Raw genomic sequence first — 27,670 nt, forward strand, 5'->3', positions numbered from 1 at the left:
TTACCGTGCAGCGCTGTCTGCTTAGTCATGATTCATCTGCTATTATTTGGCACGTTCCTAAGTTTAGAAGTTGCCGACGCCTGACAGATCTTACAACACATGGATAGGAATTTGAAGTATCAGCTAACCACATGTTACAGCAATTTATCAGTCAATGACGTGGCACGCACCCATTATCTAGTGTGTGTGTCAGTGTGTGATTTTTGTCTGTGTACAGTATGAATGAAGTTAGAGGTAGTTTTTGCGAGCCAATGCTAATTAGTGTTAGCGCAATGACTGGACATCTATGGGTATCTCTGTACACAGACATAAAAATGGTATCCACGAGTTCATCTGACTCTTGGGACGTAGATAAATGGCCTTATTGCCAAAATCCCAAAGTAGCCCTTCAAACATATACAGATTAAGAAAGTCCTCACATAGCTTTGTTACTAGACTAGATGTAAACAAAACAGGTTACATCACAAAAATGCGTGTTTGACCTTTGTGACAAAAAACAAGACAAGTAGTAACTTTTTGAATGCATTTATATTTTAAAACCCACATTCCTTTTCAGTTAAGGCTTCAGCTTCACTACACAGGTGCATTTGTGACACATAGCAATTGAACGCTTTTACAACGAGAGAAACTATTTACAGAACTGGATCAACAGGAGGAGGGTTGGTCAGTTGGAGCTCTATGGGGCAGCTTTGGGGTCAAAATTGTCAGGAAAAGTCCATTTGATATTTTCTAAATGTATTGTCAAAACTCAAAGTTTCAGCTTCTCGCAGAGAGCCCAGGTCCCAAATGGCACCCTACTCCCTATATACTGCACTACTTTTGACCAGAACCCATGGGCCAAGGTCAATAACTGGAACATGGCTTTTAGAACAGTGTTTGGCTCTTCAGTTAAGCTGATTAGTGGGGTGGGAGTGGGACTGTAGCAGTGTTTGAGGTGGGAAAGTGTAGGCTGGCTGGGCCTGAAAAGGATCATTCAAAAATAAAATGTTTACATTCATACAAAACTTCTTATCATTTCATCTCCTTAGTCTATACAACTGAATTTGGATTTCCTTCACTCAAACTGAGAGACTTCTCAGTAAAACACAAATCTTATCGGATAACATACAATTAACCCAACAGAGAGAGAATGTCCCAGCTCAGCTGCCCCATAATTTGACTATCCACGACTCCTGCTCATTCCGCTAGGGCATTGCCGCTTCATAATTTGGCGTTAGGGAGATATGCGCACTCTAATTACCATTTGCCGTCTAGAACTTAAAGCTGTGGATCAAATGCAGCCCGATATTGCTTTAAAGCTGCTTGAGTCAGGAGGTGCGTTGTATAATCCTGTCACAAAGGCCTCTACTACAGAGGCCATTGTAGTTCCTCTGGGAAACGGGCCTTTCTCCCGGGCAACATGAAGAGGCCAGAGGCAAGATGGGAGGGCGCACAATCGCTAAACCGGCCAATGGGGTCATTCCATGCACCCGGCGACAGGTGTGAGGCAGCAACTGGTGTCAGGTAATTGGGCCTCCTACACAAACCGGGAGGTTCAAAAGAAGAAAGAAAAAGGAGGGATGGGGGGGAATGTGAGACAGAGAAAAGAATAACCCAGCCGGGTGCTAGTCTCCTTTAATGTTGGGGGAGAGGGATATGCACTTAGTGGAGGAGTCGGTATTTTATTATACCTCCCCCTCACTCAGGATTTTTAAGGGAAGAGTATCTATGTGTAAAGGCTAGAAGGCCCAAACACCCACATATTTAAAGTAGTTTGGTTAAGAAGAACACAATGGTAAACAAATTCTAAATGCAATGCCACATCACTTAAGTGCCTTTAATCAAATGATTTCACATCCTCCTCCCCCACGCTGTGATTAACAGTTGGGTAGGGCTCACATTCTAGGAACAGCCCAAAACCACTAACCCACAGGAGGACAAACTGTTGTCACTCCACAAACAGCTAGTCTCCTCACATGACTTCTATGGTCTGGAAGTAGTGTCGACAGCTTGATTGGTCCGCAACATCGGTTTTCATATCATTATAAAAATGTATATTTCCTAAAATCTTAATTTGGCCAGTGAGTGCATCATGTGTCAGGGGGAAGAGGAGTCAGGGGAGTTCATCTAGGCTGGGATTGGTATGTCACAATAGCACCATATGTTCCTCATAAAAGAGACTGATTACCTTAAAATAATGCTATTTTTTAAAATTTTTATAAACCAGATCTCCAACCTCAGATATCCTCCCTTAATCAAGACTACCTATCAGAGATGCTACACTTATGGGGAACCGGGCCATCAGAAACTACACCACCTACATCACTAAATCAATGTGCTTTGCAATGTGAAGAATATCTCAAGATACACTTGAGTTTACAAAAACAATGACACCTTCGTAAAATTGAATTGCAGTCCTCCTCATCCCACACAACGGTGGCTTTACTTTCCAGCCCAACAATCTTACGGTGCACATTAAGTCCTGACCCCTGCTATCAAAAGCCCCACAAAGCCCTTTGTTGAACCCGCGGTGACCCCTCTCTGCCCTGCAGTGCAAGCCTCTGATTGGCTTAAACAGTCAAACTCCATCACGAGGGGCCCATTGCCTCCGCCACACAGAAGGTGAAGGGTGTGTGTGTGTGTGTTAAGAGAAAAAAAAAGTCAACTGAATAAATAGAAAAGCCAGCTCAAAGCATTTCACTGTGGACTTAACAGTACACGAGAGTGATTGAGCTCACTTGATCATCTTGAACGAGATACAGACGAGAAAGCTATATAGGTCTAGTCCTGTGTCCTTGAATCCAGTTCCACTGGTTTTTTTATTTGTTCCCCTCTAATGAACTGATTTAGAGCTGGGACACCACATGGGTGTAATTCATTATCAGGTACAACAGAAAACCAGCAGGTTCCAGACATCGTAGTGTAAGAGTTTGAATACCCCTGATCCATGACCTCAAATGCTTTTATATAGCCAACACGCAACCTCGTATGTATAAACATCTTAATTACAGAGTGATAAAGAGGGCATATTTACCTAAGAGTCCATCTGAGGAAGATTATAATAATCATTTTAAAACACAGTGCTGCTGGACATTTGATTAGAGAGATGGAAGCCTTTTACACCAGACGAAATGTCCAAAAAGGCAACATCTACCCCCACCAAAAAAAAGCAAGAAAAGCTAAGAGACAAGCAAGAACCGAAAAACAAAACGATGACAACCTACACTGGTAGGGAGGGACTCATTTGAAATGGCTGGGCGGGGGGATGAAGGGGGCAGATCGGTCGTTGGTCAGGGTCCGACGCAGTTTCACTCCCCGGATCATAGCGACCATGTGACCTCCGGCGTCCGAGGGCTCCTCTGCATCCTGCTCCTGGGCGGCAGGGGGCTGCTGGGGGGGCAGGCAGTGCCCGCTCTCCACCAGCTGGTTGGCAGAAGTATTGTGCTGTTGTTGGAGATGAGACTGCTGCTGAATCGGTTGCTGCTGTTGTTGTATGAGCTGCTGTTGCTGAAGCTGCTTTTGATGTTGGAGCTTCTGTTGCTGCTGCTGCTGGAGCTGCTGTTGGTACAGTTGTTGCTGCTGTAGCGGTTGTTGCTGGAAACGTTGCTGTAATTGAAACGTTTGCTGCTGTTGTTGTGTCTGGGCTGTTGGTTGCACCTGATGTGTCTGGGGCTGCTGTTGATACTGCAGGTGCTGCTGCTGGTACTGCTTTTGCTGCTGCTGGTGCAGGGCGTACTGCTGCTGCTTGCTCAGCTGGTACAGCTGCTCCGAGCTACCCATGGGAACTGGCGCCTGGCCTGGGATCAGCGAGTAGTACGGTGATGTGGACGAAGAATGGTGCAAGGGCATGGCGCTCAGGCTCTGGGTCGATGTGCACAAGCTGTGCTTGGTGTGGACCAGCCCGTGGTCCACTTTCCAGGTCATGCCCATCCCGCCCTCTGGTGGCCCCATGTTCTCATTGCTCCCGCTGTTCCCCCCACCGCCGCAGTTGCCTCCCCCTTTTTCTACGCCCAGGGCTTTGAGGGGCACTTGGGGGGTGCAGATGGGGATAGGCATGCCGCCGCTGATGGTGCCGCGGCGGTAGGCAGGCTTGGAGGAGGGCTTGCGGCGGATGGTGGCAGTGTGCGATTGGCACAGGCCCAGCAGCTCGGGCTCGGCCAGCAAGCTGACTGTGGAGGCGGGTCGCTTGCTCTGGAACATCTTGCGGTACTGCAGGCTGAGGTCGCTGTTGCGCGGGATGGTGGAGGACTTGTCAAAGTCAGGTGGGCCGTGGTGCTCCACCTCGCCCCGGTGCAGGCAGATGTAGTCGTAGTCTGGTGGGTGGAGAAAGAGGGAGAGAGGGATGAGGGAGAGATGGATAAAGGAGGGGTGAGGAGGAGGAACGAGAGTAAACCTGTGGTTACTTAAGAGTGGAGGAACACACAATGCATTTATTTCCTAACTGGAAAATAACATGGAAAGAAAGCAGACGCTTTGGACTGGGGTGGAAAATCTGACCTGATGCATTCCGTTATAAACCAAGGACTTTGTTGCACAAAGCTCTTCTACACTAAAGTACGTGAGACTGCATTGAAGACTAGAAATATTCGGTGGAGTCAGACATGTAAAATGTATTAGAGAACCACAAACTCAATGAGTCCAGATTTGCCCCAAACATTATAACCGAATGATGTCTGCATCCCAAATTGCACACTGTTCTCTATTTAGTGATCACCTTCTGACATAGGGCTTTGAATCACTGGCCAGTTTGTGACCGGAAGTAAAATTTAAAAAAAAAAGCCTTATCTGATGAGGAAGAAATTAGGGGGCGGTGGGGGTGTATATATGATAAAGGGTGAGTCACCACAGAGCGATGACCTGTTACCAGGCGATGATGGTAAACATTCTAACACAATTTCCGGGCAGTACCACATACGCAAACACATGCATACGCCCAATCACTCACATAAGAACTCCGCTGATCCTCTTAAGCAAAGGTCTTGTCTCTTCTTCCCCTTTCACACACACACCAAATGTTCTACGCTAACGCTCTTCTTTCACTAGCAAAAGGTCATTTGATGTGATGACAACTCACAGCACAGATGTCACACTAAATCACTGTGGATGATCTTGTCATTTCACTTGTAAAGAACAGAGAGGGACAAATCTAAACAGTAATGGACAAGAAACCTACCATAAAGAGGCAGCTCTTTCTTTACAGCTGAAAAATAATATAGAATTGCGTTGAAGTTATATACAAAAAGAAAAACAACTTATTGTGAGCTTTTTCCACATTTTGTTACATTACAGCCTCATTTGAAAATTGATTAAATAAATCTACACACAATACCCCATAATGACAACAAAAATATATTTTTTTGTGTGCAAATGTATTAAAAATAAAAAACAGAAAAAGTACCAAATATTCAGACCCTTTGCTATGAGACTCAAAATTGAGCTCAGGTGCATCCTGTTTCCATTCACCATCCTTGCAAGGACCTATGTAAGGTCCAACAGTTGACAGTGCATGAGTGCATGTCAGAGAAAAAAACAAGCCATGAGGTTGAATTAATTCTCCGTAGAGCTTCGAGACAGGATTGTGTCGAGGCACAGATCTGGGGAAGGGTACTAAAAAAAATGTCTGCAGCATTGAAGGTCTTCTATACTCCTCAGTAGAAGGCACATGACAGCCGGCTTGGTGTTAGCCAAAAGGCACTTAGACTCTCCGGTCTGATGAAACCAAGATTTAACTCTTTGCGTCACGTCTGGAGGAAACCTGGCACCATCCCTACAGTGAAGCACAGTGGTGGCAGCATCATGCTGTGGGGATGTTTTTCAGCGGCAGGGACTGGGAGACTAGTCAGGATCGAGGAAAAGATGAATAGAGCAAAGTACAGAGAGATCCTTGATAAAAACCTCCAGCGTGCTCAGGACCTCAAACTAGGGCAAAGGTTCACCTTCCAACAGGACAACAACCCTAAGCACACATCCAAGACAACGCAGGAGTGGTTTCGGGACAAGTCTCTCAATGTCCTTGTGTGGCCCAGCCAGAACCCGGAATTGAACCCGGATCTAACATCTCTGGATTGACCTGAAAATAGCTGTGCAGCAACCCTCCCCATTCAACCTGACAGAGCTTCAGGGGATCTGCAGAGAAGAATGGGAGAAACTCCCCAAATTCAGGTATGTCAACCTTGTAGCGTCATACCCAAGAAGACTCGAGGATGTAATCGCTGCCAAAGGTGCTTCAACAAAGTACTGAGTAAAAACATTTCTAAAAACCTGTTTTGTTTTGTCATTGTGGGGTAGTGTGTGTAGATTGATGAGCAAAATACATTTAAATTTAATCTATAACGTAACAAAAAGTCAAAAGTCAAGGGATCTGAATTACATTCTGAATGCACTGTAGGTGCCGTTACAATATGTATTACTATTCTCAAAATTCTATATCTATTGCGATTCAATACTGCACTGTTATGTTCCAAAGATATTGCACACTGTCTGCTGCAGAGAGACAAGAGAGAGCATGAGACAATTCGTCATGAAAATAAAAGGGCTGAAAGCACATTGGCTCACTATTTAAAAATAATACTGAGGCCAAGCTACAGGATGAAAAATACCAGAGTTTTGGTGCAGGTCTAGCCGACTAGCGCTAGCTAACGCTACCTAGCAAACAAATATAGAACATGTAATATCATCCCAAAATAATATTGCGATTTATAACTATCAATATTTTCTCCCATCACTAGGTAGCACTGCAGACAAAAGCGCATAATACTACCAGAGGCTACTTGCACAGGCTGATGCTGTAATAATGCTGTTGAAACAGGCACATGGATTAGACAACAGTGAAGACACGCTTCTGTTTTGGTTGTGAAATGACAGAAGTGACAGTCTTGCATGCGACAGACTGCAAAACGATCACAGACACACAGATAAGGCAGGTAGGCAAACAGACCGAAGAGTACAAATAGAGACAATACTTCAATCATGACACGTACACAGACAGACAAACAATACGACACGAATGCATTATAAGATCCCAGACAGAAACCGACTGAAAAACAGATCTGGCTGAGCCAGAGAGAGACAGACAGACATACAGTACCAGTCAAAAGTTTGGACACACCTAATCATTCAAGGGTTTTTACTTTGTAGAATACATTAAAACTATAAAATTACACATATGGAATCATGTAGTAACCCAAAAAGTGTTAAACAAATCAAAATCTATTTGAGGAATTCCCTTAACCGGCTTCATGAGGAATGCTTTTCCAGCAGTTTTGAAGAAGTTCCCACATATGCTGAGCACTTGACGACTGCTTTTCCATCACTTTGCAGTCCAACTCATCCCAAACCATCTCAATTGGGTTGAGATCAGGTGATTGTGGAGGCCAGGTCATCTGATGCAGCACTCCATCCTTCTTGGTAAAATAGCCCTTACACAGCCTGGAGGTGTGTTTTGGGTAACTGTCCTGTAGAAAAACAAATGATAGTGGGACTAAGCACAAACCAGGTAGGATGGCCTATCGCTGCAGAATTCTGTGGTGGCCATGCTGGTTAAGTGTGCCTTGAATTCTAAATAAATCACAGACAGTAGCTGTGTTCGAATACCCATACTAACATACTGTATACTACATACTATTAGTTCATTTTAGTATACTGTAAACGATCGGTGTCCTTTCAGTTGAGCATACTCTACCGGAAGTTGATTATGTTGCTATGCAACCTCTTGCAAGCACAACAAATTACTAGCTAAACATTTTTGTGTTCGTAAATACAATCTGGAGTGCCAGAGTGTGCTCTGGGAGTTCTTAAATTGAGCATTGTCAGATTGTCCATTTGTAAATTCTGAACGTTTCCCCTCTAAGCGCACACTGGCCGAGGTGTAGGGTTGATCTGAGAGTTCTGACCATCACAACGGGGGTACTGACCATCACAACGGAAATGCAGTCAAGCACACATGCTAACTGGCTAGCTACTTCCAGACACAAATGAGAAAACACCTCACTGACCATTTTACTCGCCATAGCAGAGCTGATTAGGCTGTTTTCATGACACCGGCCAAATTAAAAACAGGTGTTGAGCGTTCTAAAATTCTTCAGTTATTCTGCGCTCTGGCACTCAGACGAGAGTGCTTTGAAAATCGGAGTATATAGCCAGAGCGAATTTATGTCCATTGAGAACGCACAACAACTATACCACTTAGCTATTAATGACGTGAATAATCAAGTCAATAAACATTGGGTAGTTAGATAGCGTATAGTTAATATACTGCCAAGTTCAATGTATTAGTAGCCAACTAACGAGGTAGCTAGCTAACATACCGATAGTACCTATGTTGTAATGATATTCTATGCAGTTCATAAGGATAGCGTAGCCAACACATTGTCAGCCAACATAACGTGTAGCGTAAATCATTTGAAAAGTCATTACAATGCTCAACATGTTCTCAACATTGTCATATTTAACTCTTGGGGTTAGGGGGTAGAATTTTCACTTTTGGATAAATAGCGTGCCCAATTTCAACTTCCTGCTACTCATGCCAAGAATATAAGATATGCATATTATTCATGGATTTGAATAGAAAACACTGAAGTTTCTAAAACTGTTTGAATCATGTCTGTGACTATAACAGAACTTATGTAGCAGGCAAAACCACGTGGACAAACTGCGAGGACAAAGTTGTCATTGCCCAGGGATATTTCTTATGAACCTGTTCCTACCGCTACCACTGGATGTCACCAGTCTTTGGCATTTGGTTGAGGTTATTCCTTTGTGCAATGAAGAAGTAGGCCAACTAGGAACTAGGTACGCTGTTGAGAGTTGCGCAAGACGTAAAAAGTATCGCTGATTTGTTTTCATTCCTGTATTTGTATGCCCTCTCTTAATTCTCTCTTTCTTTCTCTCTCTCGGAGGACCTGAGCCCTAGGACCATGCCTCAGGACTACCGGGCATGATGACGCCTTGCTGTCCCCAGTCCACCTGGCCGTGCTGCTGCTCCAGTTTCAACTGTTCTGCCTGTGATTATTATTATTTGACCATGCTGGTCATCTATGAACATTTGAACATCTTGGCCATGTTCTGTTATAATCTCCACCCGGCACAGCCACCCCACATAGCCTGGTTCCTCTCTAGGTTTCTTCCTAGGTTTAGGCCTTTCTATGGAGTTTTTCCTAGCCACCGTGCTTCTACACCTGCATTGCTTGCTGTTTGGGGTTTTAGGCTGGGTTTCTGTACAGCACTGAGATATCAGCTGATGTACGAAGGGCTATATAAACACATTTGAACACAGAAAGACCCGTCTACAATTTAATCGATAATTAACGTTTAAAAATACCCAATGTTGTATTACAAAAGTAGTTAAAAATATTTTGGCAAAATTTATAGGCAACTTTTGAAATATTTTGTAGTGACGTTATGTTTTTTGTAAGCTGTTTTTTCAAACGCGCTTTATAAATCGACATTTTGGATATATATGGACAGAATTAATCAAACAAAAGCACCAATTGTGATGTTTATGGGACATATTGGAGTGCCAACAAAAGAAGCTCGTCATAGGTAATGCATGTTTTATATTTTATTTCACCGTCTTGTGTAGCGCCTGCAGGGTTGAAATATGCTAACCCCTTTGTTTACTACTGGTGCAGATGGTGCAGGCTATCAGATAATAGCTTCTTATGCTTTCACGGGAAAAGCATTTTAAAAATCTGACGTGTTGGCTGGATTCACAACGAGTGTAGCTTGAATTGATTATCTTACATGTGTTATTTAATTAAAGTTAGAATTTTATAGTATTTTATTTGAATCTGGCGCTCTGCATTTCCCCTGGCTATTGGCCAGTTGAGACATTTGCGTCCCGCCTATCCCTAACTAGTTTTAAAGCAATTCATTTGTATCCACTCTTGGACTTCGGCTGCATATTTTCTGCAAATCTGAAAATGTTGTGAAGCCACGCCCATTTCCCCGAAGAATTGCATTATGGGCCCTAAAAGTATGGCAATAGAATCCACTGCGTGCATACTTCGTATTTTGGTGAATGTAGTATGACATCCGGGAACTTTTGGCATATTAACTTTATCCTGTTAGTATGGGTATTCGAACACAGCCAGTGTCACCACCACCTCCTCCATGCTTCACGGTGGGAATCTGTTCACCGACTCTGCTTCTCACAAAGATACAGCAGTTAGAACCAAAAATCTAATTTGGTTAATCAGACGAATGATTTCCACCGTTCTAACGTTCATTGCTCGTGTTTCTTGGACCAAGCAAGTCTCTTCTTCATATTGGTGTCCTTTAGTAGTGGTTTCCCCTCTGAACAGTTGATGTTGAGATGTGTCTGTTACTTGAACTCTGAAGCATTTATTTGGGCTCCAATTTCTGAGGTGCAGTTAACTCTAAATCTCTGGGTCTTCCTTTCCCGTGGCGGTCCTCATGAGAGCAGCCAGTTTCATCATAGCGCTTGATGGTTTTTGCGACTGCACATGAAGAAACGCTCAATTTCTTTTGCAATGTCCCGCATTGACTGACCTTCATGTCTTAAAGTAATGGACTGTCGTTTCTCTTTGCTTACTTGAGCTTTTCTTGCCAAATAGGGCTATCTTCTGTGTACCACCCCTACATTGTCACAACACAACTGATTGGCTCAAATGCATTAAGGAAAGAAATTCCACAAATAAGGTACACCTGTTAATTGAAATGCATTCCAGGTGAGACTGTGCAAAGCTGTCATCAAGACAAAGGGTGGCTACTTTGAAGAATCTCAAATAAAATACATTTAGACTTGTTTAACACTTTTGGTTACTACATGATTTCATATGTGTTATTTAATAGTTTTAATGTCATAAATATTATTCTACAATGTAGAACATAGTAAAAATAAAGAAAAACCCTTGAATGAGTAGGTGTGTACAAACTTTTGACTGGTACTGTACATATAGGCAGACAAGCAGACAGAGGGACATGCAGACAGAGAACCCACCATTCCCGTGTGACCACAGAGGGATAAGTAGGGTCTTGTAAAAAGTAGCGCACTAGGTAGACCATAGGGTGCCAGGGGTTTGGTGGTGATGGTGAGCAGTGGTCACTACTAACCGTGGGAGGGGATAGTGTCCTCGGAGCAGGAGGGCGTGGTGGTCTGCGTGCTGTAGCCGCTGGAGCAGTGGAGGGAGTCGTGGCTGGTGCGGGGGGCCTCCGAGTTGAGCCCTCCGCCGAGGGCCAGGGCCAGCTGCTCCCGGGCACTCTGGGGCTATGAGAGGGAGAAACGATAGAGGGAGGAAGATCATTGTTTAGAAGAAAAAAAAGGGAATGTGTACAATGGAAGATAATCCCTCCTCAACCTCTTAGTGTTCAGCTGACGGTGGCAGCAGAGGCCAAGAATTACACCCTAGTAAATACTGGTACATGCAATCATGCATGGGGCTGGGCTGCCCAACCCTCTTCCTGGAGACCATTCTGTGGGTTTTCAGTCAAACCCTAATTTAACACACCTGATTCTACTAAATAGCATCTCAACAAGACTGAATCAGATATGCTAAATTAGGGTTGGACTGAAAATCTACAGGACAGTAGATCTCCAGGAAGAGGGTTGGGCATCCCTGACTTAAGCTCTCACCTGTGTTTTTTTGAAAAACAAAATTAACAAAGGTAATAACTGTTACTGACAACACTTACATGCTTGTTAGACAACAATTAGTTACAGCTATTATTTACCCTGGAATAATGCCTAGGTAATGCAAGGTATTGCCATCACTTCCTTGTGGAAATATGTCTTAAGTTATCCTACAATCAATTAAGTATAAATGGATTACCAAAAGTCAGGTTGGTTTGTCAATGATACACAAATGGAGGAAAGCACTGCACCGGTGCTTATTTGCTTTAATCATTGACCACAAAGTACAAACTGATAAGCATTCTATGGAGGTGCGAGTGTGTGTCTGTATGTGTGTCTCAGCTTGTGTGTGTGCAATTCTCTGTGTAGGTGTGTGAGCGTGCGCGTGTGTGTGCGTGCGAGTCTCTCTGTGTGTGTGTGTGTGTTTGCTACCTTTCCGGATGTGGACAAGGCGCGGGCCCTCTCTCCGTGCTGTGTGTAGGAGTTGTGAGGAGGAGGCATGGCCGTGCCGTTCTCTGTGCCCGACCCGGTATGTCCCGACCACGACCCGCTCACCTCCTGAAATGAACACCAACAACATCAGATTGTGCCACTGCCAACTCAATGTACCAATAGTAGAGGTTGACCGATTATGATTTTTCAACAGCGATACCGATTATTGGAGGACCAAAAAAAAAGCCAATACCGATTAAAAAAAAAAAAAAAAAAAAAAAAGGTAGATTTTTTAAAAATGTATTTGAAATAATGACAATTACAACAATACTGAATGAACACTTTTAACTTAATATAATACATCAATAAAATCAATTTAGCCTCAAATAAATAATGAAACATGTTCAATTTGGTTTAAATAATGCAAAAACAAAAGTGTTGGAGAAGAAAGTAAAAGTGCAATATGTGCCATGTAACAAAGCTAACGTTTAAGTTCCTTGCTCAGAACATGAGAACATATGAAAGCTGGTGGTTCCTTTTAACATGAGTCTTCAATATTCCCAGGTAAGAAGTATATCTATACCATTTGTATTACATTAACCTTTGACTATTGGATGTTCTTATAGGTACTTTAGTATTGCCAGTGTAACAGTATAGCTTCCGTCCCTCTCCTCGCTCCTACCTGGGCTCGAACCAGGAACACATCGACAACAGCCACCCTTGAAGCTGTGTTACCCATGCAGAGCAAGGGGAACAACCACTCCAAGTCTCAGTGAGTGACGTTTGAAACTCTATTAGCGCGCACCCTTCTAACTAGCTAGCCATTTCACATCGGTTACACCTGCCTAATCTCGGGAGTTGATAGGCTTGAAGTCATAAACAGCTCAATGCATGAAGCACAGCAACGAGCTGCTGGCAAAACGCACAAAAGTGCTGTTTGAATGAATGCTTACGAGCCTGCTGCTGCCTACCACCGCTCAGTCAGACTGCTATATCAAATCATAGACTTAATTATAACATAACACACAGAAATACGAGGCTTAGGTCATTAATATAGTAGAATCTGGAAACCATCATCTCGAAAACAAGACGTTTATTCTTTCAGTGAAATACGGAACCATTCCGTATTTTATCTAACGGGTGGCATCCATAAGTCTAAATATTCCTGTTACATTGCACAACCTTCAATGTTATGTCATAATTACGTAAAATTCTGGCAAATTAGGCAGCCCAACGTGCACCTGGCAACCTTGGTTAGCGTGCACTGCGCCCGGCCCGCCACAGGAGTCGCTGGTGCGCGATGAGACAAGGATATCCCTACCGGCCAAACCCTCCCTAACCCGGACGACGCTAGGCCAATTGTGCGTCGCCCCACGGCCGATTACGACAGAGCCTGGGCGTGAACCCAGAGTCTCTGGTGGCACAGCTGGCGCTGCAGTACAGCGCCCTTAACCACTGCGCCACCCGGGATGCAATCCAGAGATGTTCGATCTGTTCCGGGCTCTGGCTGGGCCACTCAAGGACATTCAGAGACTTGTCCCGTTGTTCTATTGGAAGGTGAACCTTCGCCCCAGTCTGAGGTCCTGACCGCTCTGGAACAAGTTTTCATCAAGGATCTCTGTACTTTGCTCAGTTCATCTTTCCCTCGATCCTGACTAGTCCCCCAGTCCCTGCCACTGAAAAACATCGCCACAGCATGATGCTGCCACCACCATGCTTCACCGTAGAGATGGTGACAGGTTTCCTCCAGACATGACACTTGTCATTCAGGCCAAAGAGTTAAATCTTGGTTTCATCAGACCAGAGAATCTTGTTTAGTCCTTTAGGTGCCTTTTGGCAAACTCCAAGCGGGCCTTTGACTAAGGAGTGGCTTCCACCTGGCTACTACCATAAAGGACTGATTGGTGGAGTGCTGCAGAGATGGTTGTCCTTCTGGAAGATTCTCCCATCACATTTACATAAGGTGCCTTATGTAAAGGTGAGAGGATCTCTGGAGCTCTGTCAGAGTGACCGTTGGATTCTTGGTCACCTCCCTGACCAAGGCCATTCTCCCCCGATTGCTCAGTTTTGCCGGGCAGCCAGCTCTAGGAAGTCTTCGTGGTTCCAAACTTCTTCCATTTAAGAATGATGGAGGTCACTCTGTTCTTGGGGACCTTCAATGCTGCAGACATGTTTCAGTACCCTTCCCCAGATCTGTGCATCGACAATCTCGTCTCGGAGCTATACGGACAATTTCTTTGACCTCATGGCTTGGTTTTTGCTCGGACATGCACTGTCAACTGTGGGACCTTATAGACAGGTGTGCCTTTCCAAATCATGTCCAATCAAGTTGTAGAAACATCAAGGATGATCAATGGAAACAGGATGCACCAAAGTTCAATTTTGAGTCTCATAGCAAAGGTTCTGAACACTTAAGTAAATAAGGTATCAGTTTTTTAGATTTTTACAAAGTTGCAAAACATTCTAAAAATCCGTTTTCGCTTCGTCATTATGGGTTATTGTGTGTAGATTGATGAAGATTTTTATTCATTTAATCCATTTTAGAATAAGGCTGTAACATAAAATGTGGAAAAGGGGAATGGGTCTGAAAACTTTTCGAATGCACTGTATGCCTACAGCTCATGCAAAAACAAAACAAGCAGTGGCCTGTTTGATGTGACCGAGAAACAAAAGTCCACATGACAATATGTATCAAAGGTTAATGTATCTGGGTAAGGCTGGGCTGGGCAGAGCAGAGGAAACAAACACTGAAGAACGGGATGTTGACATAAGGATGGGTACTGTGAAGGGCAGCGAGCCGATCACTGATAAGGACTGGAGGGAGTTAGAGAGGCACAGTAACAGAATTACACATTAGACCTCTATATTACAAAAAAAGCTATATATAATTACTATAATTAGCACAGCTCTATTATATGGGTTAAAGTGTTATTGAGAGCAATGGCTTTTAGGAGTTTTTGGGCCATCGGCGGGGGCTAGTTGGGTTATACACTGCTCAAAAAAATAAAGGGAACACTAAAATAACACATCCTAGATCTGAATGAATGAAATATTATTATTAAATACTTTTTTCTTTACATAGTTGAATGTGCTGACAACAAAATCACACAAAAATTATCAATGGAAATCAAATTTATCAACCCATGAAGGTCTGGATTTGGAGTCACACTCAAAATTAAAGTGGAAAACCACACTACAGGCTGATCCAACTTTGATGTAATGTCCTTAAAACAAGTCAAAATGAGGCTCAGTAGTGTGTGTGGCCTCCACGTGCCTGTATGACCTCCCTACAACGCCTGGGCATGCTCCTGATGAGGTGGCGGATGGTCTCCTGAGGGATCTCCTCCCAGACCCGGACTAAAGCATCCGCCAACTCCTGAACAGTCTGTGGTGCAATGTGGAGTTGGTGGATGGAGCGAGACATGATGTCCCAGATGTGCTCAATTGGATTCAGGTCTGGGGAGCGGGCGGGCCAGTCCATAGCATCAATGCCTTCCTCTTGCAGGAACTGCTGATACACTCCAGCCACGAGGTCTAGCATTGTCTTGCATTAGGAGTAACCCAGGGCCAACCGCACCAGCAAATGGTCTCACAAGGGGTCTGAGGATCTCATCTCGGTACCTAATGGCAGTCAGGCTAGCTCTGGCAAGCACATGGAGGGCTGTGCGGCACCCCAAAGAAATGCCACCCAACACCATGACTGACCCACCGCCAAACCGGTCATGCTGGAGGATGTTGCAGGCAGCAGAACGTTCTCCACGGCGTCTCCAGACTGTCACGTGCTCAGTGTGAACCTGCTTTCATCTGTGAAGAGCACAGGGCACCAGTGGGAATTTGCCAATCTTGGTGTTATCTGGCAAATGCCAAACGTCCTGCAAGGTGTTGGGCTGTAAGCACAACCCCCACCTGTGGACGTCGGGCCATCATACCAACCTCATGGAGTCTGTTTCTGACCGTTTGAGCAGACACATGCACATTTGTGGCCTGCTGGAGGTCATTTTGCAGGGCTCTGGCAGTGCTCCTCCTTGCACAAAGGCAGAGGTAGCGGTCCTGCTGCTGGGTTGTTGCCCTCCTACGACCTCCACCACGTCTCCTGATGTACTGGCCCGTCTCCTGGTAGCGCCTCCATGCTCTGGACACTACGCTGACAGACACAGCAAACCTTCTTGCCACAGCTCACATTGATGTTCCATCCTGGATGAGCTGCACTACCTGAGCCACTTGTGTGGGTTGTAGACCCCATCTCATGCTACCACTAGAGTGAAAGCACCGCCAGCATTCAAAAGTGACCAAAACATCAGCCAGGAAGCATAGGAACTGAGAAGTGGTCTGTGGTCCCCCCCTGCAGAACCACTCCTTTATTGGGGGTGTCTTGCTAATTGCCTATAATTTCCACCTGTTGTCTATTCCATTTGCACAACAGCATGTGAAATTTATTGTCAGTGTTGCTTCCTAAGTGGACAGTTTGATTTCACAGAAGTGTGATTGACTTGGAGTTACATTGTGTTGTTTAAGTGTTCCCTTTATTTTTTTGAGCAGTGTATATAACTTCAAGTTGCAAATTTTACATTTCCAGTGGGAAGCAGGTCAAGTTATGGGCTGAAAGTAAATTAGCGAAAGCGGTTTTTCTCCCTCACACTTAGGCACTGGATGCATTCATTTTACACAACAAAAACAGACGTCTCACACACACATACACCCCACCATTACAGAGACATAGGGTCCTTAATAACACTAGAAAGGCAAAGAACGTCATAGTGATTCAAAACTAATAAACAATGTACTGCCATTTTCTTTAACAAATCTATAAAACACAGTCATTGTGAGAATCTCAATATCACTAACAGAACTGGTGTTTCAACCACTTTTAGGATGGCATGTCATTTTCTGAATGGTTTTCCACCGCTGTCCCTCCGACAGTAGGGCCTGCTCCCCTCCTTCTCCAGACAGTTGAAAGTGCCACGCCCAGTTGATAATCACCCAGATTATTGCCTCAAAACTGAACCTAAACTAAATTTAACACATAACAATAGATTAAATAAATGAAGCATAGTATGATGGGGGAGAATGGGTGAGTTGATGAGCGAGGGGAAGCGAATAATGCATGGCTATTCTATTGTATTAATCGGTTCTAATTCTAATCTCAAAAATGTTGGTTAGCCGCTGACACCAAGTAAATGCTGAACAGCTTTTCATATTTGGGAAAGTATTCATATCGGGCATGATGCTTGTGGAACCTTACGTTGGCAAGGAGAGAAATGTCACAATTGGGAAAATAAACCTTTTCTACTCTATAGGTCGGTGTGGATGTTTAACCTCAGATGGAACAGCTGTACTCGGTGAAAGGAGGAACTCCCTGCTGGCCTGTTGCAAGGGGTCTACAACATGTTTAACTTGGCTGCTATCAACGCACACACGTTGTTCAAGCAGTGCATGAACAAAACAATGAGCAGGAGAGATTTCATCGTGAGTCTGGCACACAGACTAACGATGGTACGTTAGAGATATGACGTCCAAGGCAGCAGAAAGAACACCCAATAACACCCGTTTCAGCTGCAAGCAACTTGTTTGTGGGAAGTGTTGCAAGCAACTGAAATTGACAAAAATGTGTCTCAACTGTTAGGACAAGGAATAACAACTAAATGAGATTCAACTGATGACATTGCATGAAGACGGACAACATACTGTAAGCACGAGCAAGACGACAAATAATGTATCCAATAACTGACAATTGACTGCTGTCATCGACACAATTATAATGCCACTATTGCTTTTGTGCTGATTTCCACTATTCACAAGAACACTTGGCGCTTACACTGATGTAAAAAAAGTGGTTACTGTGTTCCAACGTACATACCTTTTGTTTCATTACACTCCACAAACATTTATTTTACACTTGAAATTCTGTGTCTTTAGTGGTTTTCCATTTTTACATATAGCCTACAGTAACATAAACAAATGAAAATGTTATCCCCAAAAATGTGTATTCTAATGTCACATAAGACCTGAAATTATAATTGTTCCAATAGAATATATTAAATCAACTTAGAACATTGACGTCCAAAAGACGTGTCAGCGGCATGAAGGGGTCCAACGAGGTCAGGTCTTTCTAGTGTTAAAACATACACGTATATGCACCAAACGACAAAACACAAACACACAAGGTAAAGACTACAAACAGTTATGTGGGGGCCATACTTGGGGGGTTTATTACAGGGGGTCATTAAGGCCGGAGTTTTCCCACGGTGGTGTCCGCGGCTGGCAGAACGGGCATGGGTGCAGTGGGCACCAGAGTGGATGGAGGAGGTGGGCAAGCTGCCCTCGCTGAGAGAGCGTGCGGTGCCCCCCCAGCCCTCAAAGCAGGCCAACGGACTGGGTGAGCGGCACTACCCACGGAAGGGGGACGGGAAGGGATAGAGAGAATGATTTGTGTGTAGAGAGTACTGTCTAACATGAGTAACTCAGGTAGAGGAAGAGGGCCAGACAGAGCAAGGTCTTTCTTTTAAACTGTTCACTGGGGTTTTCAAATAAGTTTAAAGTTTATATTCAACTGTAGTCAAGTTAGGAAAGGGCAACAGACTGAACTTATGCCGTGGACCGAACATTTTAACATTTTATTTTTAAACACAAAACATACACATACAAACGACAACATCACACAAACATCAACTACATCACACCCGCCCAGACGCACATGCTCACATCTTCCAGCGCCCGCATCACTATCTGCCATAATATTTCAAATGATTTCCAATTGAGCCCCCTGGGCAAAAGTGCAGCAATGGGACGATGATCGATGCATTTGGAAAAATTCAGCAGCCAAAGTTATATTGGGTCTGTCACGCTTCTGCATTGAGATGACATGGAGCACTTCAGAAGGGAGCTGTGAAAGTGTAGACAGCTGTGTGGGTTACCTGTGCTGATTCCATGGAGGGTGGGCGGAGGTGAATGCCATCCAAAGAGGAGGTGATGGAGTCCAGAGAGGGGACGTGCCTCACAGAGTTGTAGTTACTGAGAGAGCAAGAGAGAGCGAGCGGGGAAAAAGTGTGTGTGTGGGAGAGAGCGCAAATTAATGAAAAAGATCAGGAAAAAAAGAAAAAAGAGGGAGAGACAAAGACATGAAAAACCTGCGCCATTTCTTCTGAAACTGAGCCAAATGACAGTGAGTGAGGTAAACTTCTGATCATTTGAATCTGTTTTGGTCCTGCCCTATTCAAGCTCAGCCATAACTTGGCCTAGAACACAAAATCCACAAAGAAAATCACAGCAGACATAAGTCACCTAGCCAACTCAACTGGGGGTGTGCCCCAAGCCACTACAACTATCTTGAACAGGTACTATAGTAAGGCTACATCCCAAATGGCACCCTATTCCCTATATCAGGGCTCTCCAACCCTGTTGCTGGAGAGCTACCGTTCTGTATTTTTCGGTTCCATCCCTCTAGCACACCCAATTCTAATAATTAGCTAATTGATTAGCTGAATCAGGTTAGTTACATTTGAGGTTGGATCGAAATCTGAAAGGACAGTAGCTTTCCATGAACAGGTTTGGAGAGACCTGCCCTATATAGTGTACTACTTTTGCCCACTGGTCAAAAGTAGTGCACCATGTAGGAAATAGGGTGCCACCTGGGACACTAAATGTGTGATTGCACTCATGGATGTTGGTGTCCATGCTAATCGTTAAAATAGAAAGCCTGTCCTCTTTCATGGTCTGAATGCATAAATGCTCTGCTACATCAACACACCACAGGTTTTGACCGGCAGTAGTAGGTGCTTAAGTGGAAACTGAGCTTGGTCCAGAGAACACACTGTACTGGAAATGGCCGTTCTAAATGACTATACCATACGGCTCGCTCGCTACTGTTGCTCGGTGGCAAATGTTTAAACCGTTGTTTGGTGTACATTATTGAAGTCGTGTCACCTTCGGCCCAGCAAATAATGTAATGAATGTCATAAGATACATCAATTACAATAGAGCACATATCAACACATTCAAATACACTGATAGACAGCTGTGTGCTTTTAGAGGGGGGTTCGGCTATGGTGCACTTGGGGATTTGTTCTGCCTTGGCTCATTTAATTTGAGCGCACCTTATGATGACTTGAGGTTTAGGCCTAGTCATTTCCCCCCACTGGTCTGCTAATCCTTCTAGCATGTGTGTATGATGGAGGACGTCATCCCTCTACCCAATCACGCGTTTTGGCTGTGGCCTGGACAACCAGTAGACTCAACACACACACACACCAAACACACACAGGCAATGGGATACTGACACTTATTCCCGTCGCACACATTCCCCTCACACATACAGTGAGATGCAGCCAGGAACATGTGTGCATGTGTGCCTTTGCGAGATTGCATGTGTTCTGTGCATGCCTGTACATGCTCTGTGTGTGTGTGTGTGCCAGGATGGTAAAAGAGACAAGACAGCACGCATGTTTTTCTTCAGTTCCCTTGGCTTAACTTCCCTTGTCAACATTTTACTTTACTCAGTCGTCTGCGCTCTTCATCACCCCTCCCTCCATCCCTCTCCAAGGCTGCATCCCAAATGGCACCCCATTGAACCCTGTTACGGGAGCACACTTCCTAAGCTGGCTCCAGTCTGCGATAGCACAGACACACTGAACTTCACTTAGCTGCTGCTACTATCCATTTGATACAGTTTTGCTTCCTACACACTTCACCCTTCTTCCCCTCCTACCACTTTGCCTATTTGGTGAGCTCTCTAAAATGTCAAGATGGCCCCAATGCAGTGTCAAAGGCAGCACATTTGGTGTGAAGCAGTGTGTGTGTGTGTGCCAATATATCTACCTGAGTACATTGTGTAGAGTGTGTGTGTGTGTGTGTGTGCGCATGTTTATGCATGCATGTGTGTGGGTTTAGCTACCCGCTGATGCTGCTCGTGCGGGACAGTGTGTTGCTGGGGGAGGCAGGGGGCGTCTGGTAACTGTAGCTGTAGTCTGATCCCTTCAGATCCAGGATCACCTGTTCAGAAGTAGGGAGAAAGAGTTTCAATGTGAGAGAATGAGAATATGGATAAGTGGGAGTTTCTAACACCGCATGCGAGTACGTGATTAAGTGCATTTGTGAAGGTATATTGATGTCAGTGTGTGTGTGGCATGAACAAGTGTGTGTCCACGTCTTTTTTGGTGGCTGTGTGTAAGAATCATCCATCGAACCTGTTCACTGGCCAGGGGTAGTTTGCTGGGCTCGGCCGTCAGGGTGCTCAGGTCTTCCAGGATGGTCTGCAGGTGGGTCACCTCTCCGAGCATGCTGATCTCATGATCCTGCACACAAACAACCACAGAACCCAGATCAGATCAGACACACAACCAATCACCAAAAATCAGTCATCCCTATCCACAGATCCCAAATCAGTTCACAGACACACAACCAATCACCAAAAATCAGTCATCCCTATCCACAGATCCCAAATCAGTTCACAGACACACAACTAACAGGTAGAAATCACCCCTAACGATATATTCCAGGTCAGTTTACCCAATTTCCTCAATCCTTAGGGGATGGAAATACAATTGATGACCAAAAGTATGTGGACACCTGCTCGTCGAACATCTCATTCCAAAATCATGGGCATTTACAGTTGAAGTCGGAAGTTTACATACACCAGCCAAACACATTTAAACTCAGTTTTTCACAATTCCTGACATTTAATCCTAGTAAACATTCCCTGTCTTAGGTCAGTTAGGATCACCACTTTATTTTAAGAATGAGAAATGTCAGAATAATAGTAGAGAGAATTATTTATTTCAGCTTTTATTTCTTTCATCACATTCGCAGAGGGTCAGAAATATACATACACTCAATTAGTATTTGGTAGCATTGCCTTTAAATTGTTTAACTTGGGTCAAACGTTTCAGGTAGCCTTCCACAATCTTCCCACAATAAGTTAGGTGAATTTTGGCCCATTCTTCTTGACAGAGCTGGTGTAACAGTCAGGTTTGTAGGCCTCCTTGCTCACACACGCTTTAACAGATCTGCCCACAAATCTTCTATAGGATTGAGGTCAGGGCTTTGTGATGGCAACTCCAATACCTTGACTTTGTTGTCCTTAAGCCATTTTGCTACAACTTTGGAAGTATGCTTGGGGTCATTGTCCATTTGGAAGACCCATATGCGACCACCTGACTGATGTCTTGAGATGTTGCGTCAAAATATCCACATAATTTTCCTCCCTCATGATGCCATCTATTTAGTGAAATGCATCCCTCCTGCAGCAAAGCACCCCACAACATGATGCTTCCACCCACGTGCTCCACGGTTGGGATTATGTTATTCGGCTTGCAAACCTCACCCCTTTTCCTCCAAACATAACAATGGTCATTATCGCCAAACAGTTCAATTTTTTGTTTCATCAAACCAGAAGACATTTCTCCAAAAAGTATGATCTTTGTCCCAATGCGCAGTTGCAAACCGTAGTCTGGATTTGTTATGACCGTTTTGGAGCAGTGACATCGTCCTTGCTGAGCAGCCATTGAGGTTGTCAATTTGGACTCATTTTACTGTGGATATAGGAACTCTGCCTAGAAGGCCAGCATCCCGGAGTCTCCTCTTCACTGTTGATGTTGAGACTGGTGTTTTGTGGGTACTATTTAATGAAGCTGCCAGTTTAGGAGTTGTGAGACAACTGTTTCTCAAACTAGACAGTCAAATGTACTTGTCCTCTTGCCGAGTTGTGCACCGGGGCCTCCCACTCCTCTTTCTATTCTGGTTAGAGCCAGTTTGCCCTATTCTGTGAAGGAAGTAGTACACAGCGCTGTACGAGATCTTCAGTTTCTTGGCAATTTCTCGCATGGAATAGCCTTTATTTCTCAGACCAAGAATAGACTGACGAGTTTCATAGGAAAGTCTTTGCTTCTAGCCATTTTGAGCCTGTAATCGAACCCTCAAATTCTGATGCTCCAGATACTCAACTAGTCTAAAGAAGGCCAGTTTAATTGCTTCTTTAAACAGAACAACAGTTTTCAGCTGTGCTAACATAATTGCGAAAGGGTTTTCTAATGATCAATTAGCCCTTTAAAATGATAAACTTGGATTAGCTATCACAACGTGCCATTGGAACACGGAAAAAATCAGCCATTTCCAGCTACAAGTCATTAACAACATTAACAATGTCTACACTGTATTTCTGATCAATTTGATGTTATTTTAATGGACAAAAAAAAGCTTTTCTTTCAAAAACAAGGAACATTCTAAGTGACGCCATATTTTTGAACGGTAGTTTATGGTTTCTCCATTTAATTTTTTCCTGGTTTTCAAATTGTTGTTTTTCCACTCAAAATTATAATTCATAATATAAAATTATAGTTCATAGAGGAACAATGAAAACTGATGTTTTCAGTCCATGTCAATGCATCTGAAGACAATCTTTTTTTTTTTAGGTCTAGAGGAAAAATAACATCAAGATTTTTTGTGCAATTCTCCTTTAATTGTGCATATGGCAATTTAAAGACGGCCCATGCAGAAATCGGTCCACCATTTCCTGGTTGCTAAAATGTTAATAGTCCTCCTATTTTCAGTTTGTGTGACAAAACAAGTATAGTGTAGAGAATCATTGTCCACTGTGAAATATATTTTCCATAACAAAACATATTGTATTTATCTGTTTGAAGCCGGTGTACAAAACTGAAAGTTATTAACTCAGCAAAAAAATTAAAGTCCACTGTCAACTGCGTTTATTTTCAGCAAACTTAACATGTATAACTATTTGTATGAACATAAGATGCAGCAACAGACAAGTTCCACAGACATTATTACATTTCTGTTCATCACATGTGTCCCTGAACAAAGGGGGGGGGGGGTTAAAATCAAGAGTAACAGTCAGTATCTGGTGTGGCCACCAGCTGCATTAAGTACTTCAGTGCGCCGCCTTCTCATGGACTGCACCAGATTTGCCAGATCTTGCTATGAGATGTTACCCCACTCTTCCACCAAGGCACCTGCAAGTTCCCGGACATTTCTGGGGGGAATAGTCCTAGCCCTCACCCTCCGATCCAACAGGTCCCAGACGTGCTCAATGGGATTGAGATCCGAGCTCTTCGCTGGCCATGGCAGAACACTGGCATTCCTGTCTTGCAGGAAATCACGCACAGAACGAGAGGTTTGGCTGGTGGCATTGTCATGCTGGAGGGTCATGTCAGGATGAGCCTGCAGGAAGGGTACCACATGAGGGAGGAGGATGTCTTCCCTGTAATGCACAGCGTTGCAATTGCCTGCAATGACAAAAAGCTCCGTCTGATGATGCTGTGACACACCACCCCAGACCATGACGGACTCTCCACCTCCAAATCGATCAAGCTCCAGAGTACAGGCCTCGGTGTAATGCTCATTCCTTCGACGATAAACACGAATCCAACCATCACCCCTGGTGAGACAAAACCGCAACTCAGTGAACTTTTTGCCAGTCCTGTCTGGTCCAGCGACGGTGGGTTTGTGCCCATAGGCGACGATGTTGACGGTGATGTCTGGTGAGGACCTGCTTCACAACAGGCCTACAAGCCCTCAGTCCAGTCTTTCTCAGCCTATTGCGGACAGTCTGAGCACTGATGGAGGGATTGTGCATTCCTTGTGTAACTCAGGCAGTTGTTGTTGCCATCCTATACCTGTCCCGCAGGTGTGATGTTCAGATGTCCCGATCCTGTGCAGGTGTTGTTACAAGTGGTCTGCCACAGCGAGGACGATCAGCTGTCCGTCCCTTCTCCCTGGAGCGTTGTGTTAGGCGTTGCACAGTAGGGACATTGCAATGTATTGCCCTGGCCACATCTCCAGTCCTCATGCCTTCTTGCAGCATGCCCAAGGCACGTTCACATAGATGAGCAGGGACCCTGGGCATCTTTCTTTTGGTGTTTTTCAGAGTCAGTAGAAATGCCTATTTAGTGTCCTAAGTTTTCATAACTGTGACCTTAATTGCCTACTGTCTGTAAGCTGTTAGTGTCTTAACAACCGTTTCACAGGTGCATGTTCATGAATTGTTTATAGGTCATTGAACAAGCATGGGAAACTATGTTAAAACCCTTTACAGTGAAGAACTGTTAAGTTGTATTTTTACAAAGTATCATCGAAAGACAGGGTCCTGAAAGAGGGTTTCTAAACTAAGTTTCTAAACTTAAATTGGAAGCATAGAAATAGAGTTTACAGAACAGATCTACTGCTTCTTAGACTTGCTTTCAATGAGAATGATAGATCTTTAATAACTAATGTGTATGTGAATGTTGTGGGGTTGCCCAAAAAGTTACATATTGCAGCTTTAAATATGCATCTAGTGAGTAACTGGGCCGGTATAGTGATGGTTTTGTACTGCTGCTGCTCATTTCATGGCAAAGTTTGCCAATTAGTTATGAATGATATACTTCTGCCAGGTAAGACATCTTTGCAGTTAACATTTAAATGAGGTTTTGGGGAAAGTATCTCTGTCAACCCAAGGAATTTAGCTCATCTATCCCATCAAATACGTTTTTAATAGGCATTTATTTCTGTAGGCCTAACAGGAGCTTGTGTGCGCACTCAGCACGCGTGTGTAGAGGGAGCGGTCCGAACACAATTGAGTGAGCGAACCACAGAGAGGAAAGGGAATTTAGGGAGAAGAACAGTGTGATGCTACTCACCAGCACAGGTTTGAGCATGCTGACAAAGGAGCAGTAGCGGCCCCTCTCCTCGATGAGCGCACGGCACGCGGCCCTCTTCTCAGTCTCCTCCAGCACAGCATAGCGTACGTTCACATCCTGCAGGGCGCTGTCCAACTGCCCGCGCACCTCATCCTTCCCTGGGAAAGCATAGGAGGGGAACCAAAGATGTCAGAAAAAGCAGAGGGCTACAAGACAGGCACACAAAGCCAGTGGGCTGCTATAGCAAGTCAACAAACCCAGGATAGAAAACAATGCCCCATGCCCGAAACACATTTGTTGGGAGGGGGGCCAATCTGTCCTCACAACTTATTGAATAATATACAAATATTTTAAGACCAACTTTCCTTCCCTTTCTAATTGCAGTCTTATTTCCCCCAAACCTTTAAAGTAAAATTCAGACCACAATTGAGGAACTGTAAAAATAAGCTGGCCATATAGTAGAGTGGCTGCCATAACATACTTTAACCACTAGATGGAAGTATAACATTGATATTTCCCAGCGGGTGTAGAGCGTCTAAATAAAGACGTTACCACATCAGCGTCGTTACAGCCTCCTCAGCTGTTATGTCAGCGTGCTCTCTGGGGAGACACATGCTGCAAGCCTGTCAAGAGGTGGTGGACACTGGTATTTGGGTTCACTGGGCCAGAGTGAAGGCCAACAGCGTGCAGCCTGAAGGCTGTGTGTGTGTTGAAGAATGCTGTGTGGTATGCAGGGGTCTTTAAAGAGACAACAGGGGATGTGTGCTTGCCTACTCATCTCAGTTCAGCTGCCATGGAAAGAGGTTCCACATACAGCTGTCTGACGCACGCGCGCACACGCACACACACACCTTAATACCTCAAACACACACCTGTAATGCCTAACAAACACACATGCATGCACTTACCAATTACATAACACATCTACACAGTATAACACCCTCACACACAATATGCTAACTGAATCCACTACTAGAGTACCTTATGATAAGCTATAGACCACACTATCTACCAAGAGAGCTCTCATCTATATTATTCGTACCATCGAGAGTATTCTGACAGGTTGCATCACCACCCGGTATGGCAACTGCTCAGCGCAACAGAGGGTAGTGCGTACGGCCCAGTACATCACTGGGGCCAAGCTTACTGCAATCCAGGACCTATATAAAAGGCGGTGTCAGAGGAAAGCCCATACAGTTGTCAGAGACTCCAGTCACGGCACCAGAGCATCAAGTCTAGGACCAAAGTCTCCTTAACAACTCCTACCCCCAAGCCATAAGACTGCTGAACAATTCATGAAATGACCACCGGACTATTACATTGATGACGACCCCCCATTTGTTTTGTACACAGCTGCTTTTTTTAAAGTGGCTCCCATTTTGGCTGTAGTGTTTTCATGCACGTGGATGAGAGCACATTCTTTATTGTTTATCTCCAGTAAAGACAAAGATTCTCAGTCTTAAATTTTATTGTTTATTTATGCATTAGGGTACCTGAGGTTTGATTCTAAACAGAGTTTTTGGGGATATAAAGAAGGACATTATCGAACAAAAGGACCATTTATGATGTAGCTGGGACCTTTTGGAGTGCCAACAGAAGATGATCTTCAAAAGGTAAGGCATTTATTATATCGCTATTTCTGAATTTTGTGGCGCACCTGCCTGGTTGAAAAATGTTTTTCATGCTTTTGTATGCGGGGCGCTGTCCTCAGATAATCGCATGGTGTGCTTTCGCCGTAAAGCCTTTTTGAAATCTGACACAGCGGCTAGATTAACAAGAAGTTAAGCTTTATTTTGATGTATGACACTTGTATTTCCTTGAATGTTAAATATTTCTATTTATGTATTTTGAATTTCGGGCTCCGCAATTTCACCGGCTGTTGTCGAGGTGGGTCGCTAGCGGAACGTCTGCGCCAGAAAGGTTAAGGTCTACACTTGTTGCATTCACCCCCCACAATGCAGCAGCACACACAGAAATAAAATGAATAGATCAGGTTTGGTACCATGGCAATTTGACTGGTAAACTCATGGGTACACTTGCA

At 44.2% G+C, this 27,670-nt stretch overlaps 1 protein-coding gene across 4 annotated transcripts in view; it reads right to left on the bottom strand.

Annotated features, from left to right (window-relative positions):
• Positions 1-509: 509 nt before the first annotated feature.
• Positions 510-27,670, bottom strand: part of LOC139370691 (protein MTSS 2-like) — a 109,384-nt gene continuing 82,223 nt past the window's right edge. The window contains exons 7-14 of one of the 4 annotated variants that reach the window (XM_071110316.1): positions 25,630-25,787; positions 21,184-21,291; positions 20,892-20,989; positions 18,916-19,012; positions 12,002-12,124; positions 11,053-11,206; positions 5,153-5,179; positions 510-4,292 (exon numbers count right to left, since the gene is read on the bottom strand). In XM_071110316.1, coding sequence (XP_070966417.1) covers positions 3,220-4,292; positions 5,153-5,179; positions 11,053-11,206; positions 12,002-12,124; positions 18,916-19,012; positions 20,892-20,989; positions 21,184-21,291; positions 25,630-25,787 — 1,838 coding nt within the window. In that variant the 3' untranslated portion in view covers positions 510-3,219. Of the gene's footprint in view, positions 4,293-5,152; positions 5,180-11,052; positions 11,207-12,001; positions 12,128-18,915; positions 19,013-20,891; positions 20,990-21,183; positions 21,292-25,629; positions 25,788-27,670 lie in introns of all 4 variants that reach the window. The other 3 variants (XM_071110318.1, XM_071110315.1, XM_071110317.1) reach the window with 3 other exon arrangements.

This window comes from Oncorhynchus clarkii, chromosome 17 (genome assembly GCF_045791955.1).
Source record: "Oncorhynchus clarkii lewisi isolate Uvic-CL-2024 chromosome 17, UVic_Ocla_1.0, whole genome shotgun sequence".
Taxonomy (NCBI): domain Eukaryota; kingdom Metazoa; phylum Chordata; class Actinopteri; order Salmoniformes; family Salmonidae; genus Oncorhynchus; species Oncorhynchus clarkii.